Source organism: Sarcophilus harrisii, chromosome 5, assembly GCF_902635505.1.
Source record: "Sarcophilus harrisii chromosome 5, mSarHar1.11, whole genome shotgun sequence".
Classification (NCBI taxonomy): domain Eukaryota; kingdom Metazoa; phylum Chordata; class Mammalia; order Dasyuromorphia; family Dasyuridae; genus Sarcophilus; species Sarcophilus harrisii.
Genome location: NC_045430.1, coordinates 145837506 through 145860986, shown reverse-complemented (window position 1 = coordinate 145860986; position 23481 = coordinate 145837506). Strand labels below are relative to the sequence as shown.

At 30.8% G+C, this 23481-nt stretch overlaps 1 protein-coding gene across 4 annotated transcripts in view; it reads left to right on the top strand.

The window, feature by feature from the left end:
• PHTF2 (putative homeodomain transcription factor 2) overlaps positions 1-23481 on the top strand; it is a 147974-nt gene that overhangs the window by 98889 nt on the left and 25604 nt on the right. For 2 of the 4 annotated variants that reach the window (XM_031938681.1, XM_031938680.1), the window contains exons 6-10: positions 1082-1247; positions 2470-2634; positions 12070-12265; positions 14633-14788; positions 22501-22719. In XM_031938681.1, the coding sequence (XP_031794541.1) occupies positions 1082-1247; positions 2470-2634; positions 12070-12265; positions 14633-14788; positions 22501-22719 (902 nt within the window). The remainder of the gene's footprint in view (positions 1-1081; positions 1248-2469; positions 2635-12069; positions 12266-14632; positions 14789-22500; positions 22720-23481) is intronic. The other 2 variants (XM_031938682.1, XM_031938683.1) reach the window with 2 other exon arrangements.

Here is a 23481-nt window from a genome sequence, read left to right as displayed (position 1 = left end):
TTGATGCTTTTTATTCACTGAGCCACCTAGCTACCTCTATAGATTTCAACATCTACTTGTCCCAGCAATACCCTTCCCAAGATACCACTTGATTGTGCTATCTTCTCCTGTTGGAACTTAAGCTCCTTAGGGGATAGGAACAATTTTTTTTTTAATCTTCCCCAATAATTATAGCAATTACTGTACTTTACATGTTAGCTCCGAAAGGATTCATTGATCATGTCATTCATTCACGTCATTATTTGTCTGAATTGGCTTAAAAATAACCTTTGCTGAAGAAAGGAATATTAACACTAAGCAGTCACATATTGATCTTCTGGTGCTATATTGTCACATTTTAAATGTGAACATTTATCTGGATTTGAGATATCTGAAATACTTAAAGAGGGAACAAACTTTTGGTTTACTCCCTTCAATGAAACTGGATAAATATAAGAAACTTAAAATTCATAAGGAAAATATTATCTGACTTGAAATGCTTTGCTGTTTAGAATCCTGGGTAATTTCATGCTTTCATACATATGTGGTAGTTTTACTGGGAAAAAAAATTAACTCAGAAAAGTTTTAATTAATAATTTTAGTATGATGGGAGCCAAAGAGATTTTCTTTTTCTTTCTTTCTTTTTTTTTTTCCTGAGGCAATTGGAGTTAAGTGGCTTGCCCAGGATCATATAGCTAGGAAGTATTAACTGTCTGAGACCAGATTTGAGCTCAGGTCCTCCTGATTTCAGGGGTGGTGCTCTATCCACTGCATCACCTAGCTGCCCTGAGATTTTCTTTTCTAACTTTTCTTTAACTAACATGTATATTCTTTCTTTAACTTTTTTTTTTAACTAAAATGTATGTTAGTATGAAAATATGACTTTCAAAAACATGGTATCACAGAGCCCATAGATTTGAAACACAAATGGATAATTAGCAATTTCAACAGATGTTTGACAGCTTTGCAAAAGTAATGTTTTTAACTTCTAATTTAGAATCTAAAAATTAGTAGGCACCATGCAATATGAATTTTTTTTAAGAAAATAAAATTTTTGAAACAGCAATGGATATAGTTAAACATTTTCTTTCCTGTTTTTCAGTTGCCGCAATAGTATTATTCTGTTCAGCGCCAGGCCCACATAGTATACCTCTGACTGAAGTAATTGGGCCAGTATGGCTAATGTTGCTACTAGGAACTGTACATTGCCAGATTGTTTCAACCAGAACCCCTAAGCCTATGCTTAGCAGTGGGGGCAAAAGAAGAAGGTACAGTATTCTAAAACGACTACGTTGTTTATGAAACAAGAATTTTGTGTATGTAAACTGATTCTGCCTCTAGTACTAATAGGATATTAGGAAGGAATAGTGCAGTATATCATAGGTTTCTTGATTATATTCTTATTTTAATCTGCAAAAAGTAAAATGTGTTTTCTAATTAAACTATTTTTTATATATAAAGAAAGCCCTTACCTTCAAGATTGATCTTCAAAAATTACATTCCTTATATTAGACCTTGTAATTTTTTGAAATAGATATGCTTATTTTTTTTCCTAAGAGAATTTCTAGTTACTTAAAATTGCTGATAGTGAATGGCATTATAGTATCTTAACATTACCAGGATGTACTATTTAAGATCAATTTGGAGTTAAGGTAACAAGATATAGCATAAACATGGGTTAAATAAAGTTCTTTTAAATCCCATTTATTGAGTGCTAATGAAATTTTAAAGCAATTGAAAATTTCTTTTTGCCTAAATAAGCATGTTAAGTCTCATTGACCAGTCAGCAATAGAGAACTTTTATTTTAAAGAGCAATTGAAGTGATTTCTCTTTTGATCATTGTTTGTTACTAAGTGATTGCTATTTTCACAAGTTTTAAGTATTGAGGTTTTGAATTTTGAAATTCTTTCATTTCCTTTTTTATTTTTTATTTTTTTTACTTTCTATTCTTTATTAAAGCTTTTTATTTTTCAAAACACATGCATGAATAATTCTTTAAAATTAACCCTTGCAAAACCTTGTATTCCAATTTCCCACCTTCCCCCACCTACTCCCTTAGATGGCAAATAGTGAAATATATGTTAAACATATTATCATTTCCTTTTTTAAGGATAAAATGTATTTATAGTATTTAAATAACATTAAAAATAGCTTGTAATTAGCTCTAATCATTGTCTTCTTTCTTCATCTGCAGATAAGTGGCATACACATAGAAAAGACATTCTTTTGTAAACAGCTGTTTCAGTGTGATCCTTTCAACTAAATGTCCACTGATATGTTAATATGAGCATGGAACTAATATATTAGCACCAATAGAAATTGGTCTTTGAATGTACTTCATGCTGTTTAGATGAAATTTTAACATGTAAATCTGAATCTTTATGTTAAAGTTCCTATATTTTATGTTTACATAAGTTGGTGAACACACTACAGATCAAGTGGTTAACACTTATCAAGTTACCTTCCATTTTTAATCTCTTCTGATGAAGGAAATTAAGAAAAGCAGCACATTTGGAAGTACATAGGGAAGGAGATGGCTCTAGTACTACAGATAATACACAGGAAGGAACAGTGCAGAACCACGGTACCAGCACTTCTTACAGTATTGGCGCTGTCTTCAGAGAACTCTGGCATGCTGCTTTCTTTTTATCAGGGTTTGTATTTATTTAAGGCTATGTTTGTCTTAGAGATGCATTATCCCTTTTCTGGAAAAGTTATGTGTGTGCATAATATATATCTACATGCATATACACATATATGTATAAGCATACATTTTCATACACATATATGTATATAACATACATGTTTGTACACATATGTGCATAACTTTAAATTTCTAAATCCTTACATATTTATTTGATCTTTATTTTGAAAAAATTTACTATAGGCAGTGAAAATGAAAATCACAGATTTATTTAAAGAGATATAAATATAGACTCTTCAGAAATAATATAAAAGGCCATTGAGGTTTTTTAAATAAGATTTTTTTTTGTTCATTTCCTTAATACTACTCTCATAATTCAATTAATTGGTAAAATTGAGCTTTATTATAATTCTGGATATTGCTTAAGTTTTTTTTGGTATATAGTTGAGTTGTGTGAAAATTATGGCCTTCAAGTCTTATATGATCCTAAAACATTTAAATTAAAACACATAGGAGTTTGTTGAGTCATCATAATTTATTGTGAGATATTTATAAAAATTTTTTTTTATTTTTTAGCTTTCATTCCCATGTGAGTGGGACAATAGGGGAGAATATAATTGAAGTGGAATTTAGGAATATATTTAATCAAGTCAGTCTTACAAGACAATTTAAAAAAAAAACTCTTCTTAAACATCTCAACTTTGTTGAATATATAGGTGCAGTAGGTCTGAAAAATTAAAAAGAAACTTTGGTGAAAATATTGTCTATTATAGTTGATGTAATTAATATAAGCCAAGAAAAGGGATAATGCAAATAAATATGCACATTTTTCTTATATGTTAACTCCCATACTAATTATTGTCTTTTTATATTTTTCTAATCATGCTCTTAATACTGATCAAGTTTATCATATATTGTTAAACTGTACATTGGGGTAATCTTACTTGAACATGATTTTATTGATAAATTGATAATCTTTTAAAATGTATTGCTATGCAGAAATATAATATGACTGGATTTGTTTCCAGATTAGTTCATTTTTTTTTGAAAGCTATGTTTTTCTATATAAGCCATTTTCTGGCCACATCTACTCCTTGCCTTATTATTTTCAATTAGCTAATAGGACATTTTAGATCTTTAACATATATTGTCATAATATATTGCATTTTCATAATATGTCATACAGTATTTATGTATCCCACTATGGGATTATAGTAGTAAAATTAGCTAAATTTTGAGTAAGATCTCTAAGTGAGGAAAACATTGGATTTTAGTCCTACTCCTGATACATTTGTGAAACTGGACTTGCCACTTACTGTCTTGGTTATCAGGCAGTTTTCTAGCATGATAAAATAGAGAAGTTGCCTGTGTGCGTCAATACAGGAGATTTCTTCATTGGATGTGTTCTATACCAGCAAAATATGTAGGTCAGTTAACATGCACCACCTCTCTTAGGGGCACTGCTGCGGGGATAAAAACAAAAATGAAAACAATTCCCACCCACTAAGATTATAGTAGTAAAATTAGACTGCTAAAAATTTAGTTAATTTTGACAACATTCACATTAAGCATGGATAAAAATTATTTTTTCTCTCTCAGTTCTAAGTGAAATAGAGCTAAGTTGCTGAAGTAGAAGAATCACTTGAATAGGAATCAGAAAACCTGGGTTCTGGTCCCATCTCTGTCACTGTAACCACTACCATATAATGTACAAGTGAATCTCTTAATTTCACTGAGCTTCAGTTTCCTAATATGGGAATTGGGGCAATAAAAGCAGTTTCATTGTTTTTATAAAGCTCAAAAGATATGATAAAAAGCACTTCATATTCTGCAGAATAGTATGTCAATATAAGATATTCTCATTTACTTTTATTTGGTAGACAAATGGTAAGTGGCAGAGCTTATTATTAAAACTAAGTTTTATATCATATCATTAAATATTTTAGTCATTAGATTATTGTATAACATATATAGGATTTCTTACCTCTTTATCACTAGTCTGAAATATCCTTATTCTTAAAGGTTTTCTACTTTAGGAAGAAATATGGAATTTGTTATTCTCTTCACATTTTGTGGTACTATTAAGAATAAGGCAATTCAGTTTAACATACTATTTAAATTTATATATGAACTCTAGAATTTTTCTTTGTTAAAGTTAATATTTTGATTTTTTATTAATATATACTGGATACTCCCTTACCTTTCCCATGTTTCTATACTTAGCCCATTAAATAGTAGACAGCAGCAATTTTTATTGCCAGTTGGCTAGAGAGATGATGAGAAAGAGGCAGCTAGATGGATCAGTGAATAGAGCACTGGCCCTAGAGTCAGGAAGATCTGAGTTCAGATCTGGTATCAGACACTTAACACTTACTAGCTATGTGACCCCGTGGGCAAGTTACTTAACTCCAATTACCTCAGCAAAAAAAAAAAAAAAAAAATGTGATGGGAAGATTCAACTACTGATGTTCTCAGCATAATAAACTAATATAAATTTGAAGAAACTTTTTAAAAAGCTGGGTTCACCTGTCCTGTCTTCAGGATGGAAGGTCAGGGGCTTTACATTGACTTAATCCTAGTATTGATCATCATGGTAGCCTTGACGTATTCCATTACCAAGCTTGGATTGGTTTACCCTTCCTTGGGCAGCCTGAGCCTCTTGCTCCCAAGTATGTTTGCACCATATTTATGTTGAAATTACTGAAGACCAGTCCAATCCAATAACCATTTATTAAGTGCCCCCTGTGTGCCAGGCATTGTGCTAAGCACTGAAGATATTAATAAAATGGACAGTCCTTGCTCTCAAGTTTGCAATACAGTGAATTAGACTTGAAAAGGCATACCTCACTGCAGTTTAGAATTCCTGAGCTCAGGAGATCCTGCAACTTATAGTATCTGGGATTCCAGGTATATGCAAGCATACCTGGTCGGAAATTTTCTTTAACTTTACACGAGAGAGGCATTGTGTTATAGTGGATAGAAAACCATATCTGTATTCAGGGAGACCTGAATTGAGATTCTACCTTTGACCATGTCATGATCCTAGGTAACCTAATTAACCTCACAGGTTTCTGTGCTGCATCAATATTGAGTTTCTATCTTGGAAGTTCCCATAGACAAATGAAATTGCAATTCTGGGCTACATTCTTCTCACCCCACTAAACAAAACAAAACAAAGAATCCTATCAAGTGAAGGAATATGATACGGTAGGTAGAGAGTAAGATCTCAAAGTGAGGAAAACATTGGATTTTAGTCCTACTCCTGATACATTTGTGAAACTGGACTTGCCACTTACTGTCTTGGTTATCATGCAGTTTTCTAGCATGATAAAATAGAGAAGTTGCCTGTGTGCGTCAATACAGGAGATTTCTTCATTGGATGTGTTCTATACCAGCAAAATATGTAGGTCAGTTAACATGCACCACCTCTCTTAGGGGCACTGCTGCTGAGATAAAAACAAAAATGAAAACAATTCCCACCCACTAAGACACTTACTTACAGGCTAAGTGTAGGTAGCATATGCAAAATAGATAAAAGGTGATTTTGGCACGAAAGTGCTAGCAGCTGGTGGGCAGGGGCTGTGAGGAGTTCTTGAAGGAACTTAGGGATTTCAAGAGTCAGAGATAAGGTGGCAGTGAGGATAGCTGGGGCAAAGGCATGAAATTGGATTGGATTGCCAGATGTAAAAAAACAGCAATACCAGTTTATATTACAGTGTGTGGAGAATGGGGTATAAAAAAAAAAGCTGGAAGGTTCTATTGGAACTCAATGTAAAGGTCTTTAAATACTAAATATCACTTCAGATTTAATCCTGAAAGTAACAGGGAATTAAAGTAAAATTGTGACATGGTCAGATTCATAATTAGCAAAATTCATTTTGGAAGGGAGACTTTTTAGGAGACATTCGCAAGGAGTGAAGCAGTGAAGGCAACAATTTTGTTGTGGTAGTTGTTTTGAGAAGTATAATGGTCTCTGATTGGATTTTCTTGAGGTCTCTGGGAGCAGCCTTCTTTTCAGTTCAGTAATCACAAGAACTGCCAGGGGTTAAAGTCCAAATCCTTTATTATCTCCTTCCTGGGGCTGGGCAGCTTTCTGAAGAACCTTTCAGACTGGCCTTGATCTCAGTGGGGGAAGTGCAGGAGGAGAACCTGCCATCAATGGCCCGACTGAAGATTGAATCAATGTCTATCCTTGGTTCTGAGAGCTTGAGCTCCTTCCTGTCTTCTCTGCCTGCCTGTCTTCTCTGCCCTCTGAAAACTTCTGGCTGAGTTTATCAGAGCTTATATGTTTTCTTATCATAGGTGTGAATCTTGTAGAACTATATTAAGTACTAAGTACATGTGCTGAACTAGAGAACTGTTAAGCACCATGCTAAACTAGATAATCATTTTCTTTATCAATTCCACCTTGTTTCAAGTTCAGAATTCTGGTCCATAACTGAGAAGTTCCAGAGAAAGGATAGATAAAGCACCATGACTTTCAGATCCAGAGTAAAAACCTTAAATTTTACCGAATTCTTTGGCTGAAATCATGGGACCAGGATATAAAAGAACTTATAGGTGCATACAATTTACAAGAAGAAAGGACCTGCATCTCATTGGGGGAAATCCCAAAGACAAAAAGGGAGTTGGATGAAGAATCTCAATCAGTGAGGATGTGGCAGTGTGTACTGTAAAAAAGAGGCAGATACTGAAATTGATGTTAGTAAATGTTGCTTTCTGTTTCTTTTTTTACAGTTGTATATCATCATCTCCTTAGTCTTTATTCCTCCTCCTCCATTTCCCTCTCTTTTTCAGCAATCATCATAATTCCAAGTTTGTAGTAGTAGAACTAGGGTCAGCAACTTGATGCTATCATCAGAAATAAGAAGCCTAAAATAATATATTTTTTAGTCTTGAGAGCTTGGTCTTGCTGCTTTCTATGCTCTTTATACTTCTGTCACATTTACAAGTTACAAAATAAATGTATTCAGCTTCTGTTTTCCGCATGACAATACAGAGCATTGCTTGATTTAAATTGGCTGCCTTAATATTTTACGAGTGTTGTTTATTTTCTTGCTTCATGCAGATATGAACCAGCATATCTTGTAGAACTGATGAAACTTTTTATCTGATTGAGTTAAAACTTTGAACATGAAAATTGTGTTCACTCTCATGATTGCTGCATTCATTTATGTCTGGGGATAGGATTGGATGAAAAGACCAAAAACATTAATCACTTTAAGTGACCATATTGTACCTTTTCCCAAAGGTCATTTCTTCTCAGGAGTACCTATGTTATATAAAAGCTGTTCTCCCTGAATAGAAAATTCACTTTTTAAAAGGGCATTTCACTTAAATATTCCAGTTCGTGTAAGACTTGATTTTCACACGAGGTATAAAACTAGTGATCCTGCACTTGTTTATTATTTCTTTGAAAATAGTATGATATATGAAACATAATGTAGAAAATATTGCTTCTGGTATATAGCTTCTGATTGGAACAAGTCAAACCAAATTCAGTTTGTTCTGTACTCTTTCCCCAGAGGTATTGTTACCCAAATACTTGTGGATGGATGTCTGAGTTGATTTGTAAATACTATTAACTTTGATTTAAACCCATCTCTCCTGTTTGTATGTAAATATTAAAAGGAGATAGTTTTGAAAAACTTTGAAAAGATGTTTTGTTTTATGTGTGGATAAGTAATTGTTGCTTCTGAAATGGTACTTTTATTTCTCTCTCAAAATGAGGTTAATGTATATTTTATAATTGAAATACTATTTAGTCATTTAAAATTATTTTTCCTTAATGTAGCTGCTGCTTTTTAAAAAAAAGTGTGAAAAATTACTATATTTATTTACATAATTATCTTCCTTTTGTGAGCATTCTAATATTATAATTTTAAAGAGGGAAATAGGAGAGATTATTTAAATATCTAGATTTCTGATGTTTGCATCTCTGTATATGTATTTATATACAAACATGTATGTTTATATATACACATGTAAATAAAACATGCATATAATGTGTATATGTACACATACTTAAGGGTAACAGATGAGCACATATATAACATATGCCCCCCCCACACTAAATTATTGAAATCCATTGTTTATGATTGAATCAAGTTAACATAGTAAAATAATAATAATCCCAAGAATGAATTTGCAGATTTAATGCAGTACTCATGAAGATGTCATAATTATTTATTAACTTAATTACATAATTACATAATTCTTTACATAATTAAGTTGATAAAGAAAAAGAATTAAAACTATAAAGGGGCATACAGAAAGATAGCTATCGAAGGTAGTATTGCATCGCTAGTCTTTAAAACATATTACAAAGCAATTTTCATAGATAGTATTCTGCTCTGGGCAAAAAAAAAAAAATTAGAGAAATGGATCAGTGGAATAGAAGAGAGATATTAAAACCCAACCCAACTAAATATATGCAAAAGAATTGTTTCAAAAACCTATAGAAAATTTTTAAAAACTGAAGATGGAATTCATTATTTAATAAACATACTTAAAGAATCGGGCTAACAGTTTGACAAGTAATGGACTCTTATTTCACACTCGATACCTAAATGAGTTTTGCTTAACGGACAAACTTACACATAAAAATTATTTTAAAATGGAAGAAAAATGAATAGTTTTTTTTTTATCTATAGGTAAGAGAGGTGACCTTTTTCTTAAATAAATAAAAAGATTTATTAGGGATAAGATATTTGTATTTAATCTGTTCTAAAATATATGCAAAAGAAAAAAAAATATATTTGGAAACAATATGGTAAATGAGAGGAAAAGTTGAAATCTGAAAAATATAAGGAACTGCTAAAATTTCATAAAAGTAACTCTCAGGCCACATGTCAAAGAATATAAATAGTTTGTTTAAAAAAAAGGGAAACAGATTTTTTCATAATTTTAAAATTCTCACTTATATAGCAAAATATTCATAGAAGTGCTTTTTGCTGGTAGAAATGTAACAATAATGTTGATGTGGCTATTCATAAATTGGAAAATGAACAAATTGTATTATGTAATTATAGTGGAGAATTATTGTATCTTAAACAAAAATAAATAATGAGAAAGTCTGAGGAATTTGGAAAGTCTTATATGAACTGAGAGCAAAGAAATCAAAACCAGTAGATTAGTATGCACAATGAATGCAATAATGTGAAAAAAAAATATTAAAAGTCAGAATTCATATAACATAATGAATAGTCTTACTTCCCAAAGCATTAATAATAAGATATATCTGTTCCCCCTCTTAATTGATTTTGCATATATTGTCATGCAGGTCATATTGGAATATTGATTTGTTTTGATTAAATTTCCTTTTGTTATGAGGAAGGCTCCTGTTGGAAAAAATAGTTAAGTGGGAGTAACAGTATTTAAAACAACAACAAAAAAAGCTTAATAAATCAAAGAAATGTACATTGAAACAACTTTTAGAGTACTACTTCAAATTTATTGAACTGACAAAAATAACTTAAAACAATGAAATGTAATACCTACAACTTGTGGTAAAAACAGGTACACATTTATTTCTGGTAGTATTAAAGACTTATAAAATTTTTGGAATGTGATTTGACAATACTACAATAAAAGTTTCAAAAATAAATATCCCTTTTGGGCCAGTAATTTGAGTATAATCTGCAAGTGTAATAAAAGAAGAGAAAACACAAAAAGCTTGTTGTTTAAAGATTTTTGTAGTAATTGTAATTGCAAAGAAAAGAGTAGCTTGGAGCAACTAGTTATTTGCTATGATAGTTTATTGGTTGAAAGTCATTTATTTACATATAAATAGTCGCAAAGCAAGCTTTAATTGGGTCCATTGTTTACTGTTATTATTTTAAAATTTTTAAAGAAAAAGAAAGCAGTTTCCAACCCATTTATTTATAATTTCATCTCTACAAAATATTCTAGTTACATCAAGTTATAGAACTTTGAAGAGCCTTCTAAATTAGATCTGTAATCATGGAACAGAGTTTGATCTAATTATCTACCCAGAAAAAGCTAAGTGGATGAAAAATACCAAATATAAGATTGAAACACAGTTGAAAGGACAAATCTATAGAGTTGGCTTGGCAATATGTGTGCATTATTATATTATATATATTCTTATATGTATATTATGTGTGTATGACATACACCAAAAGATAATAAACAGAAATCAGAATTAGAGAATGAGAACTCTTTATTAATTTGGGAAGCTGACCCCTGCTTTCAATGTTCCCAAGCTTCTCCTTAGAATAACAACATTTTAAAAATCCACCAGTATTTTTTCAATGATGCTGTATCACGGCAAATCATGGAAATCCATGGTCAAAATAGTGGACCACCCAAAGAGCAAGCAGTGATGCTTGTTAATGTAAATAAAAACACAAGAAGCAATGTAAAAAGTTTTACCTAAAGAGATTTTTGACCGGAAAAGAAAGTAAGAAAGCACATAATAGGATGAGGGACTAATAGATGAACTATTGTACCTTCACAGTTACCAACATAATGTCAAGAGGTATAAAGCTGGAGAAATCAGAAGATGACATGTACAAAAGTCAAATAGAGTGACATAGTTTGTGATTTGTATGGTGGGAGTATCCACATTATTGAAACCAGAGATTTATTTGAAATATCTATGTGTATTCTTGATAAATTAAAGCTTGATAGATTACTGGGATGTATAGCTAGTTGGGACTTTCACATTTGGAATTTTTAAGTGTCTTTGGGTCAAGTATTTCTTGAAGATACTTCATTTACTTTAATTTTCCTTTTTTGTAAAACTGATACTTCAGGTAAATTTTGCTAAAACTTATTATTAAAGCATTTTGATGAACTGCTTTAATCATTAACTTGATCAGAGTAGAGCACATTTCAGTTTGATCTTGTATTTACACTTAAGTCCTGCTAACTTGTATTGAAGTCGTTTTTAATCTTTTATCCACTGTAGTTTTTAAGGCCAAAAGGGACTGAACTTCTGAAGTACTGCCAGTTTATCTGTCATTCTGTTGCATATACCAAATAATTGTTATATTCTAGTGTTAGTTTTTTTTTTTTTTGCTGTGATTTGGTTTATTTTGGAAAATAAAGCTTATTATAAGAAATACCTCCTCATAAGACAATTGATATTTTAAAATTAGTGGGTAAAAATTAATATTATTTTCTCCTTTTTTCCTTAAAATTTTCCAATTAGTCGTCACATTATTTAGAATTACAGTATATGAAATTGTTATGTTTGATATTTAATCTGACAGTTTATGAGTAAGGATGGCCATTAATATTTTTGGTGATAAATGTGATTGATATATATATATATATATATATATATATATATATATACACATACACATACATACTAGAAATGAATCAGCTAGTGCACATGATTGATGAAAAGCTATTTTTTAAAAGATGTAAAAGTTTTAAGAGATGATGAATAATGCTTAATCTATATTTTCTATTTTAGGTCAAAGAAAACAAAAAATTCAATTGATAAATCAACAGAAACTGATAATGGTTATGTATCTCTGGAAGGGAAAAAGACATTTAAAAGCAATGAGGATGGAATACAAAGTCACGAACCTCACTGTGAAGTCATTAAGTCAGAAGAGACTGGCTGGAGCACAGGAACAGTCAGGAATACACTTAATAATCAGCACAAAGTAAGTACGCTTTATTTCAGTTTTATTGATAAATATTATTACAATTAATATACTGTGATTTATGGCTACCAGTAGGACCATGAGTATAAGAAGACTCCTTTTTAATTACTTTGTGATCCTATATAAACTACTTTTAGGGACTAACCTAAAACTGGAGAGTTCAGTCAAAGCAGTTTGGTTGTAGTTTATTCCCATTCTGGAAATATCTCCTTTTCTTAGTATACTTAGGATACTAAGTTTTGCTGAGTTTTTTTCTCAGAACACTGTGATGTAGATAGCCAAAGTTATTCTCATTTCAAGATAACAAAACAGTCTCAGAGAAATGAAATGACTTGTCTAGTGAAAAGAGTATCCATTAATTCTGCTTTTAAAGAACCTAGGGTACTTGTATGACTTGGATAAAACATCTAACCTCTATGTACCTCATTTCCCTTTTATGTTAAATGAGGGGCTTCAGCCAGATGGCTTCTGCAGTCTCTTCTGCCTTCAGTTCTATGCTTTTTTTCTCATCCTCCCAATTTCCTTGGAAAACTCTTCCTTATTTTCAAGACTTCAGTTTTCACTTCTATAGAAATAAATTCCAAATCTATAAATGGCCTCAATCTTTGAGTAAACTACTCACAGGCCACCTTAACCAAACCAAATTTGTCATCTTCTCTCTGTTCTTTCCTCTGCCCTATGACTATCCCTTCTTCCAAAATTTTCTATTTCTGTTGATGAAACAACTTTTCTGTGGTCACCTTAGCTTAAATCCACAGGGGTTTCTTTGAGTCATTCTGTAACTTGTCAAAGGTGATCAATGGCCAAATTGTTTAGGTCTTTTTTCTCTAGTACAAGGTAAGCACTGAATAAATGCTTCCTTATGGATTCTTGATTCAGCCTGAAATATATCTTCCATCTGTGCCCTGCTCTCTGTTCCAGATTCCTGCTACTTCAGATGATGTTCTAGACTGTAATAGCTTTCCAACTTGTCTGTCTTCCCTCACTTAGTCTCTTCCTTTCTCCAAAATATCCTTCACACAATTGTTAAAGTAACATTCTTAGAACATGCAACTCTTTCCTGTTAGGAGTTTTTCAACAATCTTTCACTTAAAGACTGAAATTCAAATTCCATAACCTGATTTAAATGTCTCTATGATCAGATTGAAACCTACTTTGTGATCTTGTTTCACACTACAAAATACAGTCCTGCACAATATTCTCTCATATTTTCAATTCATTTCTTATTTAGTACTCCTTGTTGAAATTCTGATTATTAGAACTTATCCCTTGTGTCACCTTGGAGAAACCTTTTCTCATTCTCTACCTTTCCCTTCCACCACTTTTCAAGCAACACTTTTCCCCTTTCATTTGCTTTTGTCACATTCTGCCTTGTATCATTCTTATTTCAGTTTATGCATTTTTCCTTTTTAGATTGTAACCTTCTTACATAGCCCATAGGCTATGCCTTTGTATGTCTCCCATTTAACCCAATGCCATGCACCAGACTAGCAAGTGTTTCTGAAGGAATGAATGAATGAATTTTGAATCATCTTTGCATTTCAATATTAAATGCTTAAATGTTAATGAAACTCTATAGAGTCAGATGAAAAACTAATCTAGCATAAACCAAATATCATGCTCTAAATACTGGTTTTTGGAATGCAGAAGTAATAGTAATAAAATAGTCTTTAAAAATAAATACACAAACAACAAATTTTTTTATTCTGGTAATAGAAGAAATGACTATGTCATTAGGTTGTAGTGAGCAAAGGTAAACTGTGAAACACTAAGAACAAATAATTATTATTTTTTATGAAATAACTTCTTCCCTCTTTCCCTTCCCCTCCCACTTTTTCTTTTCTTTTCCCTTCTTTTCTTCTTTTCTTTTAGCTAACAGGAAATTTAGAGCAAAATTTGGTTCCCAACTTTAATAATTAGCTTAGCTTAGGTGTCTCATAACACCCACACTTTTTACTCTTTTTATAGAGTTCTATTTTTTATTCTTAATTGTCTTATTTTTATGTTACTTAATTTTATAAGCAACCTTAACTTTTGGGAAGTAGGCAAGGTATTAAATATTAAATAGATAATTATGTAATACATATCTTGATGAAAGGCACATTATATAACACTCAATGCCTGAGGAAATTTATAAAAATATGCCATTATGGTATTTGATTTTTAAAAAACATTTTCCTACAAAATAATTTATATGTACATTACTTAATCTTATGGGGAGAAATATTATTTTGTAAAGTGCTTTTACGTTTTCTGTTCTCAAAAATTTTTTTCCAAACATTAAAAAAAATCAGTCAGAATGATATGTACTTTTTTTTTTTTAATGGTATGTACTTTTAACAATGCTTTGTGTATTGATCAACCTAGGACAACCAAAGGATAATCACAAATGTCTCAGATGAAGTATCCAGTGAGGAAGGTCTGGAAACAGGATACCCATTGCGTCGCCATGTAGACAGAGCCTCTGAAAATATACTTCGAAATAGGAAGTCACATCATTATAAGAAACATTATTCTACAGAGGTATGTTTTGGCCTTTAAAATTTTTTTGTCTAATTTTTATTTTTAAGTTTGCTTGAATAGTATAGAAAAAGTAACTTTCCATTTCAGTGGATTTTTAAATTATAAATCAGTTATTTTGGATCTTGTTTCAATGATCATACTAGCTTTTTTTTTTTTTTTTTTTCAAAATACATGCAAAAATAGTTTTCAGTATTCATCTTGGCAAGACCTTGTGCTCCAAATTTTTCTCCTTCCTTTCTTCCTATCCCTCTCCCCTAGACAAAAAGTAATCTACATTAAACATGTGCAGTTCTTCTATACATATTTCCACATTTAAATGATTATAATTGTTTAAAACATTTTTCCTAATTCAAAATAACAAATATTTCCTTCCATTAGTATCAGTATGAATCTCTCATGTCTATGTCAGATGCACATATGACAACAACAATCTCCTTGAACATTTGTGTTGGCTTTTCTTTCCTTTTTTTTTCCCCTTTCAAATAATTAGTTTGATTTCTATTTTTTCAGACTTTATCATGAGTTTAATATATTCAACTTGAGAATCTTGTTATTCCTATTGATTTTACATGGAATCTATATAGAATTCTAAGGATGGCACTAACAAAGCTGTCAATGTCCAAGAGTTTTTATAAGAAAAAGATGAATTTTTTGTCAAATGTATATTCACCTCTGATGTCATGGGCATAGAGACATCAAAGAGTGACCACTAAAGCCCTTAGTCTCCATAAGTTTCTGCTCTAGTGAAATCGTAGATATAAGAGATTTCAGACAAGGGTGAAATCAGGAAAATCTCTAGAACAGAGATACCCTGGCATAAGGATGCTTTAATGTATTTCAGAGACCTTCCAGAACAGTTGTTTTTCTTTTTTCTTTTTTCTTCTTCCCCCCGGCCTGCTCTAAATTACTAAGTACAAGTGTAGCATTTAAAATGCAGTGCATGATGAGTTTTAGAAAAGATAGATTATTCTATACATTATGTTAACTTCAAAGAACAGAAATAGAACCCAAGAATTGGGATTTATATTACAACAAATATTGTTACATATTTTGTATGGCAATTCAAAAACGAAATTTGACAGTCCTTAATACAATCTAAATGGTAAAATTTTAAGCAAAAAATTCCATGAGTAATAAATGTTGGGCATATAAAAACAACATTTTTAACTCAGGGAGAGATAAAGAGAGCCCAAGTCATGTTTATAAGATGCTTTGCAGAACTTAAAACAGTATAAAGTCTTAGAATTTTTTCTACTCTTTTATTATTAGCCTTTAAAATTGAAAATTAAAGTCTCAAGTATGGGAAAGGAAATCAAAGTATACATTTTTCTAATCTGTAAGAATTGCTTGATATAAAATTCATTCATTTAGTTACTTTATATAATGTAACTAGGATTTATGTAGGACATGATTATTTAAAATCAGAAACCCCTTAGAAGTCAAAAGAAATAAATATATTATTGACAACATGAACAGATCTTGAAATTCAGGGACATCAAAGTATAATTTTTTATTTTTCTTACTGGTGTGATTTTACATTTTGTTCCATTTGAATGCGTTGAAGGATTTTGTGATTTCTCCTGTATTGTATAACTTAATCTGACACGTTCCCCTTATAAGATGTATTTTATAAACATATCACGGAGATAATTTTGTTTGATCTTGTGATTATAAGGCATAAAATAGGGAAATATAGTTTTATAAAAGTTGATTGCCATTGTTATGGATGAGATCTAGTATTATCTAAATAGAAGAGATGCTTTGGTTTTCAGAGATAAACATTTCAGAGTCTCCTAAATGTTATCCACATTCACTCAAAAGTGTTTCATCGAGTAATTAGGATTAGGAAGCCCATAAAGATTAACCATTAGTAATATATCTTGGAAAAATGTACAGTAAATAATGATTTAGACTTAAAATTAAATAGGATAAAAACGGCAGGCATTTAGGAAATTGTTGAACATTTTCAAAGATCCCCCCAATTTTTTTTGATATAGAAACCTGTCTTTTTCACATTTGCATTTTTTTTCAATGATACCATATGGTTTCAAAACATAAAGCATCATAATTTTCAGGGAATCACATTTGCACAAAAAGCATAATCAGAGAGAATATGACCAGAAAATAAGGTGTCCTCACCTATTGACAAGAGTTAGGGGCAGTTCCATGTTTCTTGATACTTGAATCTCAGTAAGACTTCTTACTTATAATCTCACTAAGACCTAGGCTTTTAGCATGTTTAGTTATCCTACTGTGGCACATTTATGGGGTGACATGAAAAAGAGTTGCATAGAATGAGAAGGCATGAATATGTAATTTTCTGGACTGTTTTAAGGTGTCCTCGCATCAATGAGATCAGATCCATTGATATATTTTAAGTATTATATTATATACATTGATATGTGTTATATATGATATACGATATAAAGTGCATTAACTATGCTTTAGCCAGATTTCTGTGCAACAGTATATTTGCTGAATAATACTTAGATTGTTAGAAGTGTGTTAAGATCATAAAGAGCTGGATTTTTGTAGTGCCAATTCTAGCTTGTAGAATGCTTAGGTATTAATGAAACATCAGAACATTTTGAACTATGTATGAGGGAATGTGGATTTTTGGAATCCGTATATTTTTATTTTTAAATATCTTTATACAGAAAGGTTAATATTTTATAATATTCTTATTAGCTTTTTCTGCACTAATTGAGTTCATTATGTCAAACTCACTTTTTATTTAAAATTTACAATTTACTATTAATTCACATTTTCTTCTCTAATAATTGCTGTTTTATTATTAGCTAAACATTTTTTCATTTAATTTTCCCAGTTTTTACATATCAAATTCAGAAATCCAGACTTAAGATTTATAAAGAAACTGCTAAAATCTTATTCTACTTTCTATTTCCATTCTTTTCTAAGTATAGTACTTGAACTTATGTAGGATTGTGGAGGATGAGATAATCCATATTAGTGAATTTTCTAGACCTCCTTTGGTACAAAACATGCTTCAAAGGTCAGGTGTGGCTACTTTCTCAAACAATACAGGTTACAATATTTTTACATGTCATGGTGCAATTATACTGTTTTTATGAGTTGCAATGGCCAAAAGAAATTTGTCACCTTGTGCAAAATCTATAGCGATAAACATTTCTGAACTTGGTCAAAATTCATGAGTATGAATTTGAGTTAGCTTGAATCAGAGAATTTCATGGAAAACATTTGCATTATGAATCAGACTTTACTGTGGTTTACTACCATCACCTGGTGGCAGCATAGTTAAACTTCAGGGAAAATCTCTAATGGACTTGAAACAAAGAAGGGCCGAAACAGACACCATGAATTAAGACTACCATCTATTAGTGATTATAGAGCAAGGATTAAGTTTCAGTACTATCATTTTAGTAATGCATATCATTAATTTCATAGTCCTCTCTGATTTTGTAGTAGTGCCTGATTCATCTTGTTTATTACAATTCATGGTTTTTGGATTTTTTTATTTTATTTTTTTTACTCTACAGTTTTGTTTACCAGTCTTTCCTCATTTCCTTTTTAGTCAAATGATTTTAGATCTTCACTGATATTTGTTTTAATATTTTGCTGAACTTAGATTATTCAGGTTATTTTGAATTTTATTTTCTTTCAATGTAAACAAATCTAGGTAATTTAGTGTTATCTGTAAACTAAATTGGCAACAATTGCCATCATCAATGAAACTATTAAATAATCTTGTTGCCAGACTTACCATCTGTGTATGCCATTTAATAACTCACACCAGCTTGTTGTTGAGCTACATCATCATCAGCTTTGGATACAACAATCCAATCAGTTATGTCTAAATGATATAGTTTAATATGTCTACCAATTGTTAATGAGTATGTGTGTGATACATATACACATGGTACATATTTACACATTTATGTATGTGTGTGTCTTTGCACACACATATGCATACATATATATATATATATATATACACATATGTATGTTTATACACACACACACACACACATATACATATTCTTTTCCATGAATGAATGACCTTTTTTTTCCTGTTATTTTAAAAATTGATCTACTCTAATTTCTTTGTTTTTAAGAGGTGTATTGGTTTTTACTTAATATCTTTAGACTCTTGTAGCTAATTTTAGGGTTATTTTTAAATGATTTATTCAATGTTTATATTTGCGTCAGAATTAAGCCAACAATCTTTGATTTAATTCAGAATTTTCTAATTTATTTTGATTTTTGGTTTTAAATTTGAATTTCAATATTTCTGACATGTATGAGTTAAAGATTGTGTAGGTGTAATTTTTTTTTCCCATTTCAGGAAACCATTGTAGGCATCATATTTGTACAAAAGCACACTCATTAATTCCATTTGTAATATGAGCCATTTTGGTTAAAATCTTGGTTCTGTCATTTACATAATGGAACATAATAAATGTTTATTGACTGAAATAGCTTTGTGGTTTTGGACCAGTTTCAGTTTTCACAGATGTAAAGTTAGTAATGCTTGTATGTAAATGTGGTTATTTTGAGGATCAAATGAGATAATATATGTTATGATATATTTTACTGTAAAAGCACTATATAAATGTAAGCTATTTTAATTATTGTACTTTGGTGAAAGTATCTTTTTTCAGGCCTTTCCACAGATTTCTTTATCTTCAAAAAGTAACTTGATATAATAGAAAGAGGGCAGAATTAAAATCCGAGCTACATCCAGAGTTAAGTTTAGTGCTTATTAGTTGAATGACCTTGGGCAATTCACTTAATCTTATTTTCCCATTTTCTCTTCTGTATAATGGAGATAATAAAATAACTGTGAGTCTCAAATAATATGTGCAAGTATTTTCTGAAATTGTCTAGTGTTCTATAAATTTTTTAGTCAGTATGCACCATTAATTTTAGTAAATTTATGTACTTGACCATGTTATGAAAAGGAAAAGCTACATGGAAATAGGAACTGGCTTTAGAAAGAACTTCATTATTTCAAGTCTTGCCTCTGACAAACCAGTTGTGTGTGTATGGGCAAATTAGTTACTTGTTCCTGGCCACTTTTTAAGACTTCAAATTGCACTTGATTTGCTGATCTGCATTGGTGGAAGGTGATAGAGTACCCACAGGTCTGAAACAAAAGAGCCAAAAGCAATAGTAATAACATGTTTAATACTTCTAGAGTTAATTTATTAGCTTTATTCTTTTTCTAAAATGATAAGTTTCAAAATTTTTAGAAGTGAAAATTCTCAAATTTCTCACCTCAAAATAACTAAGGCACTTTGCCTAATTATCCAATAGAGATTGTTAAAATTCCAAGCCACTTAAAACCAAATTTTAAGTAAATATGACTAATTTTGGGCTGCTTTTCCTCTTTTAAAATATTATTTTCTATTTCAGAAATTTTGAGTCTGAAATATTGTTCTTGAGATACCCTATATAACTTTACTTTTTTAAGGGTCGAAACAACTAAGTCTCTTTAGTATTTCAGACTTTGATTGTCCTTTAATTTTTTAAAAATTTAACCAACAGGTTCCTTGTCTTCCTCCTCCCCTTTTCACTTTTCTTCTTACAGCAGAAATATGTATATTAAAATATGTATTTTATTCTGCAAATTTAGTTCATCACCCTTCTGTCAAGAAAATGAGTAGCATTTTTCATCATCAGTCCCCTGGAATCATAGTCATTGTCTTGAACAGAGTTCTCAAGTCTTTTCAAATTGTCCATTATGATAATTTTTTTTCTGGTAATGTTAACTTTATTCTTCTTTCATTTCTTTCTGTTCCTTATTCTCTCCATATTTACTTTTCTGAGACAGATTGGTGTTGTTGTTCTTTCATAGCAGACTTAGAGATTTCTAAAGCCTCAATCACTTAAGTACTTTATAAGCATGTAAAATATAATGCATACAAAACATTTTAGGAAAAAGCAAAGAATAAGATTTATTCTTTATCTTCAATTAACTTGTCATCTATTTGAGGAGATAATACAGAAATACATCAACAGTTAAATAATTAAAAACATAAGATATGTTATTAAGTGATGTAATATTAATTTCCAAACGAGTAGTAGAGGTCATCAAGAAAGAAAGAGGAGGTCACTGCTTCTTAGTCAGAAAAACTTCTTAGGGAATGTAAGACTTGTTTTGAGACTTGAAGATTCAGATAGGCAAAAAGAAAAAGGTCAGCTAAGGAATGAATCGGGGTTTAACGTGGGAAAGGCACAAAGACAGGCTCATGGGATAATGATTAAGATCAAGACAGATGTAGAGCTATCAATGACTTCAGAGGCCATCTTGTTGTTTTATGGATGAGAAAACTTAAGGCCTGAAAAGATTAAGTGACTTGCCCAGGTCACACAGATAGTAAATATAAGAGATAGAATTTAAATGTAGGCAGCCTTATTTTTTGAGCCATTGTGTTTTCCATTGCCTTGGATTTGGTTGAACTAGAAGATTCATTTGGGGGATAAGGAGGAATGAGGCAAAGAAGGTTGACTCTGAAGCATGAGGAAGACTCGAGGATGACCTTTAATGTTAGTATAAGGAATTTAAAAATTATCTTCTAGGATAGGTGGTTGAGAACTATTTATTGAAATCTTTGAAGCCATGGAATTACGCAATTAAATTAGTGATTTAGGAACATTGTAGGGTTGAATTTTAATTGGAGAAGCTAAAGCAAAGGGTTTTACTTTAGTTAATTTTTGGGGTAAATGAAAATCTAAATGAGTGCAGTGATAGGAATAGAAAGCAAGATATGAATGTAGGAAATTTCTTTAAAAAAATCAGTTGATTTGGTTACAAAGTGATTATGAAGATTTAAAGGAAGGGGGTGAAAAAAGATGATGTTGGAAATTTTAAGACTAAGTACAAAGATACAGGTACATTAATATAATAATGTTAAACTTATCTTCTATATTTCAATCCTTGTTTAGTCTTTCCTGGGCAAATTGTTTTCATTTTTTAAAAAAAAACCAACAATTCAAGATTGTTATTAATAGTTTAATAGAAAATTGAGACAAAATTTGTGTTAGATTATATATATGGTTTACTTTACTAGATTCAAAAACTGAGTTGGTGTTTTAGATTTTTATTTTTTTCAAAGTAATTATTTTAAGTTGTTTTAATAGTTGAAGTTTTAGTTGAAATTTAAAAAAATATATAGGATTTCCATTTGAAAAGTATTCATAAAAATATGGAGATCTTTTATATACTAGGTTGTAGTTTACTTATAGTTTCATATTTTTTGATGCTAATAAAGGCTAAACTAAAACTATAGAAGAGACAACTTATTATGCTTAATGTGAATTATATAACCCAGTGAGTTTGATGCAGAATATAGAGTATAGAATTTTGTACCTAATTCATTCCAAGTCTGATAATGAAGTTCATATGAAGTTATGAGATAAAAAAACAAGTATAATAATTATTATGTTAAATATTGAAAAGTATATGGTAGTATTAGGATGGAGCTGTGAAATTACATAAGCATTGTTGTGGCTGTGCTTTTTGTATCTAATATGAAATAATATGTAAATGTATAATAAATATAGGAAAAAAGAGATGGTTACTTCTTTGGCTGTCTTATTCTTTGATAAATTTTTTAAAATTAAAAAAAAACCCCCACAAACTTGGCATCAGTGTAATCGAATCGTTTCTAGAAGACCTTTCAGTTAGAATATATTAATTGCATTAATGTCAAAGAATATCTTGCTTTCAGGATGCCCCTAAATCGGGTACTAGTTGCAGCTCTCGCTGTTCAAGTTCCAGACAAGATTCTGAGAGTACAAGGCCAGAATCAGAAACAGAAGATGTATTATGGGAAGACTTGTTACATTGTGCAGAATGCCGTTCATCTTGCACCAGTGAGACAGATGTGGAAAACCCTCAAGTTAATCCATTTATGAAAAAGGAATATAGAGACGACCCTTTTCATCAGGTTAGTTTACAGCAATTGGATTATATGGAGCTGCATGCTTCATTGAACTTGTGAGCTCTGAAAGATTTTAGAGAATAAAGAAAAAAAAACTTGCCTTGAACTAAAACAGTATTCCATTGATACACACACATTTTCCTATTTTGTATCTTTGTAGTCTATTAAGACAAGGACATTGAGAATTTAGATTACAAGTTACTTTCCTTTGTATAACAGATTCTTGAAAAGCTCTGGATCAGGTTGGTTTTTGTTTATCAGATAACAATTAAAATGTCCTAGGTGAATTCGGTGTTTAAGGAACTTTGTCTTGGATCCTTAAAATTAAGAAAAAAATCATAATATCTCTCCCACTGCCTATCCTGGTTCTATTTTTAAGAATTTGTGATTTTTCACACATTTTTTTCTTCATATGAGAACCTACCTCTAGTGCATTCTATCTATATCTATGATTTAAAATATTTACGGCAGCATCCAACAGAAAAGAACACTAGATCTGACTTGAAATCCCCATTGTGCTTTTATGTCTGACTTTGGCTTTGTCACTTTAATCTCTCTGGGTCTCAATTGCTTCATTTTGAAATAATAGTATTGGACCTGTTGATCTGTGAGGTTTCCTGCAGATCCATGATCCTGTGAAATTCAGTGTAATTGTTTTGTATCATTTGTGATGAATGAAAAGTTTGAGAGACAAAATTTCTGGGTAATTAATAATTTTATTAATTATGGCTAGCAGATAATAAAAGGAAGATCATTTTGCCATCTCTC